At 45.3% G+C, this 8,018-nt stretch overlaps 1 protein-coding gene across 1 annotated transcript; it reads left to right on the forward strand.

The window, feature by feature from the left end:
• Positions 1-4,672: 4,672 nt before the first annotated feature.
• Positions 4,673-5,679, forward strand: BDBG_18083 (uncharacterized protein; the record flags this gene model as incomplete). The annotated part of the gene is made up of 3 exons (XM_031725669.1): positions 4,673-4,775; positions 4,823-5,142; positions 5,203-5,679. 3 exons carry the CDS (start codon positions 4,673-4,675, stop codon positions 5,677-5,679), a joined length of 900 nt encoding a protein of 299 aa, XP_031581519.1.
• Between the last annotated feature and the right edge of the window lie 2,339 nt (positions 5,680-8,018).

The following is an 8,018-nucleotide window of genomic DNA, read 5'->3' on the forward strand; positions in this document are numbered from 1 at the left end:
CTCTGTATACAGATTACATGCATATTCTCTTCAAGACCAAACCCAAACAAACCAAGTTTGAATAGAAATAATTTTTTGTCTGCGTGTCCGAAATTCATAACGTAAAGAATGCATGAGAAATTACATAAAAAAGGCGCAATGCCTACACAGCTCAGCTCTGTGGCGGCATATTACAGGCCGAGGAAAAAGGGTTTCTTGCTTGTTTTGTTTTTTACCCTCCCGTCCTAAAGTCAGTTGGTATATTATCAATAACTTATAAAAAAACAAACTCGAACATGTTCTTCAGAACATTGTTCTGAGCCCTTCTTCTGATTCTGGTCTGACCTGGCCTGACATGACATGCCTCACTTCTTGCGAAAAGGGAGAGTTTTAAATATGACTATCTGTCTGTCTGCGTGTGAAAATTTTTTATGCGAGTATGTATATGTGTGGTGGTGGAGATGTATGTACTGTACATATGTGAGTGCACGTACGTGTTTTCCTACTGATGCTTTAGGGAAGAAGAAGAAATACCATACCGATGGAGGATCAACCCGGTCCAGCTAGCTCATTATCGAATACTGACTGCGTAAAACGGGATGAACGTGTTCTTCCAATCTGGGTAAAAATGCAGCTAGAGCAAGCAGAGGAGAGCAGTAAACACCAAGGTAAAAATCATGGTAAAAGCTTTGTTGTGTTTCAGGCGGCAACGACATAACTCCCCTTCTCTAGTTATATTTAGAAGAAAGAAAGAAAAAGGAGCGCCAAAACCTTCGCAAAATATTAGAGCTTACAACTGCTGAAACTGAGCTTCTACTACTACTATCCACCCATCCATCATGAAAGGATGCATGTATCAAGCAAAGTGAAAGTTAACTCCAGCTATTGGCTGAACAAAGAGCTAACACCAACACACAGCATGAGCATATTCAACACCTACATAAACGCATAACAGAAAAAAAAAAAAAAAAAAAAAAAAAAAAAAAAAAAAAGAAAAAAAAAAAAAAAAAAACTTGAACTCCACTTCTCTACTGACTGGCAGGTGAAGAAAGCTACAAAGAAAGAGACTTGGCAAGGAGCTATTTAGCTACTCTGTGCTGTGAGCAGGAAGCTTGAGGGTATGAAAAGCATGAAATAAATAACTCATACTTTCATGGTGTGAGTTTCTCTGTTGTCTGGTGGGAATTCTTTTTTGTTTACATGTAGCTACTGTACTCCCAGCTCTGTACATATATTTCTATTCTGGTTCTGGAAAACATCTCTGGGAGGGTTAAAGGACATATATCATTGTTAAAAAATCCCATCCAGCATTCAGATTCCACCAATACAATAATATAGTACATTACTAACAGTCGTTGGTATAAACTGCAAAAGAAAAGTGCATTGAACTAAGCTATGTATCTCGAGAGAGAGAGAGAAGAGCGAGAAAGCTCGCGGATTCGTCAGCAGATGGATGAGTTGCAGAGAGGACACGAAAACGGAGATCAAAGGCTTCAAATGTTCACATATCCCATCCCTAAGGTCCCCCGTCCCGTTCAGGGCACTTGCATATATGTATGTACTGTATTTCTGCAGGATAGCTAAGCTCAGCGGCGGGGCCGGGCAAGGGCTTGGTTTGTCTGGTATGTAGCTGTGGGTATCAAATCAAGGGTATTTATTTTTGTATAACCAACAAGCAACATGCTCGGATCTGCCGTTTGCCGGAGAGATAAGTTGAATAGCGATGACGATGACGATGATAATTGAGAGCAGTACCCGGGAGGGGGGGAGGAGGATTCACAAAGAAAAAGATGACGATAAGGATAAGGCTGTCACAAGCCACTTCTAACTTTCTTATTTTTATTTTTGTTCTACCTTCTCCCCTCCATCAATTGAGGGTGGGTGTGTGTGGCGAGTGTAGGTGCTTTGATATCAACGGATTTCGAGAAACACAAGAAAAGCAATTAAAAAATAGATTACCGCACTACACAAACATAAGGCATAGCAGTTGAGAACTCAAGCCACAGAGGAAGTTTTGGTCCTAGCAGACAGAAGGGGTTTACAAAACTAATAATACACTACGTACTCTGCGCACAAGCAATTGTTCCAGCTAGCTGGCCTTGTCTGTGGTAGCCGCTGCTGCCAAACTGCCACTGCCACGGTGAAGAAAAAAAAGGGAAAACAGCGTGGGAATGTCACTATAGGCTGCCGTAGTGGGAGCTAAAAGATAGCTGCAGCACAACTAAAGCAGCCTACAGTCTGTACACAGCCAAAGAGACACAGGAAGGCCAGGCAGGGCGAGCAAGACAAGTGCACAAAGCGAAAGCTTGGGGTGTGTCACAAACACCATCACTTGTTGTTATTAAATACCACTCGGTATTCAATTTAGTAGTGCATAGGTTATTGAGGAAGAGGAGAATTGAGGCAATGGGAAAAGAAAGCAGCAATTGATAGCATACGCGGCGTAAAACAGAGGTTAGAGAAAGAGGAAATCTCTATCCATCCCTTCTCTCAGTCTCGCCACTCACCACTCATCATCCCTTCCATTCAACCCAACCCAAGCCAGAAAGAAAAAAAAAAGAAAAAAAAAAAAAAAAAAAAAAAACCTCTCCAAATCCCACTACTGCAGCCTCTCGCAGCCTTGCATGATGGCCTGCCCACCCATACGGCATCCATCGCAGAAAATGAACACGCCACCACCACTTGGTACAGACTAGTTAGTTAGTAGTTACTGTGTCTTGGATTCTCCGACGACCTTGTATAAAATCCTCCTGCCGTTCGTCCCTGCATACATACTTTTATCTCGCCTTTTCTTTCCCGCTTGAGCCTTATGCCGTGCGGGCTGCGCTTCAACCTTCTGATTTTTCTTATTCCTGTGTTGTAGCTGATGTAGAGGCCCCCCGCTAAGCTATATCGGTAGTAGGCAGACAGTGCCCGGTTGTTGGTGCTAGTCCCAAGCGTGGTTTCGGGGGGAGGGGGTGGTCAGGCTGCTCTTTTTTAATAAATTATGCAGCTTTAGGTATCATACCTTGTATCCCGGATTTATTAATTTATTTGCAAAGGTTGGGTATGGTATCCAGGTGTTACTACTACTGCGTATTTATTATTTATATGTCCTCCGTATTGCTGGGATTATAAAACTGCAGAGCGAGCAATTGAGAGAGATATAATATCCCTGTTGAGGTTTTATGCAGGGGATCAAGGCAACCATCTGATGGTTGATTGGTTGAGAGGTTAAAGCTTTCTGGAAGAGAGCAATGAGAGAATTTATTGGAAACTTTTCCCCCTTCATAAAAGAGGAAAAAATGTCCACAGTTAACATTCCTGGCACGGCAAGCTTGATGACGCTTCATCAAACAGCACTCAGCGCTCAGGAACAAAGCTGAAGCCTGAAGTCTGAGAGTCAGGCAGAAAGAAGACAGGGGACAGCGGACAGGGGACAGCGGACAGCGGACAGCGGACAGCGAACAGGGACAAGGTATGTTTGCTGAGAGGCCTGTGAGCCTGTGAACTTCCAAGGTTGAGAGGCCTGGGAGCTTGAAACGAGTGTTGCGTCGTTCAGCAGCCAATGAGACGATTTGCGCAATGCTTGCCTGGCTGTCTCTCCCGCTCTTGTTCGCACCGTACCGTACCGCAGGAGCCGAGCGGTGCTGAGCCTGTCGTGGATCATGGATATTGATGGAAGGGAGTACAGTACTGTACTGATGCGCTGGAACCAGCGAGCCGGAGAGTAAAAAGGGAGTGAGTGGTTCGAGGTGGATGAGACCCACTATACACACGCACCCAACGACACTCGTGGCTTCTTTCCACACGTCCATAGGTAGGTTAGACACGGGAATACTCCATAGAGAGGAGAGTGGTGTAACTAATTAAGTTAATTCCCTCATGCGCATGCGTTTTTTGCCATCACTTTGCATCATGCTTTTTGATTAAGATTTTCTATTTCCTGCGCACGGTGTGTGTGTGTGTGTGTGTGGTGGGTATTTCAGCTCCGACACTGATACCCAGCAGCCCAGGTGGTGTGTTGGCAGCAGCTGACAGGCTTAACCAACGAGTGCGTGGAGGAGAGAAGCGAGTGGAGACGCAAACACACGCTCTGCACGCACACATGCAATCCATACACACACACACACTCTCTCTCTCTCTACAGACGGTATTTTTTGCTTTCCCATGCCTCAGCACTCGCATGTCGAAATCATTATTGGCCTCTCAGAACCTTCCAAGGTTCTTTTCTAGCTCGCAATAATAATAATGTTGATCGGGAGGATTCCAATTCTCCATTTCCCTTTCTTAACCACAAGGTCTGGCTTTGCTTTCTTTCCAAAAAAAAGTAGTTAGAGATAACTAATCACACGGATGACTCAGCAAGGATGAAGGCTAGGTAACCAGCTGAGCCGCTTCCTTATTATATATTTGCAGCCTCTCGCGATTCTTCTTGCAGTAACATACAACAAAGCAATGGCCCCTGTACATCCCCCGCATCGCCATCAGTCATCCATTGAGGGCATCATCAATTTTTCCCCTCCTCAACCCTTCACACCGGGTCAACGCGTCCGGGCTCAGCGCAGATTTTACGATATTATTCACCATTTCAGTGCTGTGGATAACAGCAGAAGGTATGGATACAGCCCGCGCTTTACTCCTTCGCTATACATATGAATATTCGCGATCTGAGTTATCGCGAGATACCTTTCTACGTTCTTTCTTCCAATCTATGAAGGTAGACGCTGAAGAGAACAATATCGACTTCGATGATGAGGATGGCACAAACTTGGCCGCTTTTGCAGACTTTATGATAGATAATTTCTTTCTGCCACGTCTGTCCCATTATTAATCCCTGTCGTGTCTGCTAACCTTTTTATAGTCAAAGCATCTAGCCACCACACTCCACAGCCCTCCCCTGCACACCTTTCAGTAATTCAAAATGTACAAGGAAGACGTGAATTTACTGGAACACCAGACCGAATATCAGTACTTCGAGGTTCTTGCCTCATCCGTGACCATCATCGTTGCGTGATCTCTCGCAAATTTGATCCGCAAGAAGCAATAGTTCGTCTGACAGAATATGGCTGTGATGCCCAAGATGATGAAGCGAACCCACTCCAGGGACAGTTATCTATGATTTTAGAAGTGGCCCATATACTTCCACATCCCCTGACACAGACAAATGCAGATTCCCAATTAGTAAGCTATCTTGTCAAAGAGAATTCTTCTTTTGACTAACTGGCTAATTGACATGGTTAGGATTATTCCAAGAAAGCTGCTCTCATGATTCTTCATATGTTTGACAGTGACGTCTCACACCTAGTTGATGGCATCGATATTGATCAGCCATTTAATGTTATGAGTCTTACTCATGATCTCCATGCCCATTTCAGCAACTTTAAAGTTTTCTTTGAACCTGTTCCGGGCCAGGAGCACACCTATCAAATTGATACTTTCCTTCCTCCAGGAATCTTACAAGATATCCCTGTCACTTGCACACTCTATCTCACAGATAATCAATCAATAGACCCCCCTTCATCTCGGCTCCTTGCACTACACTGCGCCATTGCTCATATTCTTCACCTCTCTGGGGCAGGAGAATATATTGACAGTATCCTCCGGGATATGGAGACGGGTATACAAGGGGATGGGTCCACAGAACTGGGCCATATAGTAAAGTTGAGACTGAGTGGTTGGCTTGGTGCTTCCCGTGGCCAATCACTATCCCATATTTAGGTACCATGTTGTGGCCCTAGGGACGGCCGAGTCCCGTGAGGCCGGCAAACTTGAAATAAGCGGGGAGTCCTAAAACAACAAAGCAGGTAAGGCAAGAGTTTGTGCGTCAGATAGCCCACCGAAGACGCGACATTGACTACTTCTCTGGTAGTGTTTTCTTACAGATTCTACTTCAACTTCAACACCTTCTCTTCCATTCTCAAGTGTATCGGCGATAAAAATGTTCTTCCACATGAGCGTTTCTTTGATATGTTTAACAAATTGCCCCCCACCCGAGTGCCCAACCTCGCAACTCAGCCAGGCGGCGTCGTTCGATCCCGAAATGCAACCACCTAGGATGCCCTAAACACATACTTGGGAAGCACGACAAAGGCAAAGGCAGAACAAGAGATGGGAGAGCGATATCGGGGGGCGTTCTTCGGTCAGGACGAGTGACTGGAAGACCTTGGGAGACAAGAAGCAGATGTTAAAATGACCGTGGGCCGGTGCTGGCTGATGAGCTGCACTCGATCGATAGATACTAGCTGGTAGCATATAATCAACCTGGTACGCACGGACATGCCCACCTAGTACCGCTGCTAATGGACTTCGGGACCCCCGTTTCTCAAACGGCGCTCCAACCTGCACATCATTTCCCCCAACTTGGTCAACCTAAAAAACCGATTCTGTTGTCCTCCACTGTAGAAAGCTCGCTTCGTTGAGAAGTCCGAATCAAAGTCGGGCCGAACAATTTCCTGTGGGCTGTGCCCTAGGTAGCGTAGTAGATCCACGTGACATAAATAAGGTGATAAGTCGCCAGCCCAATCAGGACTCAGGGCTGCCCGATGTGATGCCCCACCATGGAACTAGGTCTAGCGGCCACATACTAGTTAGTGGAGATCGGCCGCGTACAAGCGTCAAATTAGGCGTCATCCATCCAGAGTCGCTCCCCCAGACGCCCCGCCGTTCATATGAGTCCCCCCCCTCCCCTTCCCCCGCCCCACTGATTATTATTGGCACATTTGGTTCCCCCTTTCCCCTCTTTTTGTTCATTGGTGTTCAAGCCTACTTATGTACTTATACATACTCCGACTACTTGGCTTAGCTGTGGCTGTGGCTAGGTTAGTTCTGCTACGCTACAGCGTAAGTGGTAGTTCTAGCGAGTAGCGCGGCTACTGCGTAATGCCGTGCCATACCCTCCCGTCTCGTCTGTGGTTGTTGGCTGTTTCGTTGCTGGAGAAGGGAGGGAGTTGAAGTATGTATGTATGTATGTATGTATGTATGTATGTATGTATGTATGTATGTATGTATGTATGTATGTATGTATGTATGTATGTATGTATGTATGAAGGAAAGACAAAAGATGGTGAGAGTTGAAATAAAAAAGACACAGAAGCTTGGTAGGGTAGATATAATGTTGTTGAAGGTCCTGTGAATTGATCTCGACTCTGTGGCGGTAGATTGATAGGTCTAGGGTAGACAGAGCCCTGGGCGCTCTGAGCAAGCATTTGACACTGATGAGAAGTTCATGGAACCAACCAATAAATAATAGATTAGACAGAGCTGGCACACTTGCTATTCTATGTGTAATAATGGAGTATGGGGATGGATAGAGAAGAAAGAGAAAGGGGAGAGGGGGACGGACCATCATCGACATGATCACTTTGCCTGACTAACTACGGAGTAACCATCCAGCGATGGAGAAGAATATGATAAATTGCTTGTGGGGTTGGGGTAGTCTACTCGTACACCACTTACACTTATTACTCTGTACACATGCTTGTATTATGTTCACTAGTCCAGAGCAGGGAAAGTTATAGATGCTGCCTTTTTTGAAACAAGCAGCATGGATGGGGTGGGTGAGGGGGGAGGGCATGTTTGAGACAGGGGACAGACAGAGTTGCAAAAAAAAAAAAAAAAAGAAGAGAAAAAGAAGAGAAAAAAGAGCCCCCTGTCCCTGGGGACAAACCTTGGAAGAAGTTCGCTCGATCTATTCAGGGGTTAAAAGTGTACGGAGGAAGTATGGATGGTTTGGGCCCTGATCATTATCCTTTTTTCACACCCTTCGACCGTGGGAACATTCTTTTTTTACATCAGTCCGGACGGGGTAGCTTCAAGAGGATATTCCTTGTTTTGGCCATGTGCTCTGTCTAGCTTGGCATCGTGTCTTTGCATCTTTCCAGGTTCCCGCTCATTGTTCGCATGAAAACAACATCGACAAACCGTGACAAAAAAAAAAAAAAAAAGTTCACTCAAACCTATATAAAATTTCAAACGATCAGAAGATTTTTTCACTAGCGCTGTCTGAGCCCAACAACTCAGTCCTGACACAGCCCAAGCACCAAGCAGCAGAAGCAACA

The sequence above is a fragment of the Blastomyces gilchristii genome (genome assembly GCF_000003855.2).
Source record: "Blastomyces gilchristii SLH14081 genomic scaffold supercont1.56, whole genome shotgun sequence".
NCBI lineage: Eukaryota > Fungi > Ascomycota > Eurotiomycetes > Onygenales > Ajellomycetaceae > Blastomyces > Blastomyces gilchristii.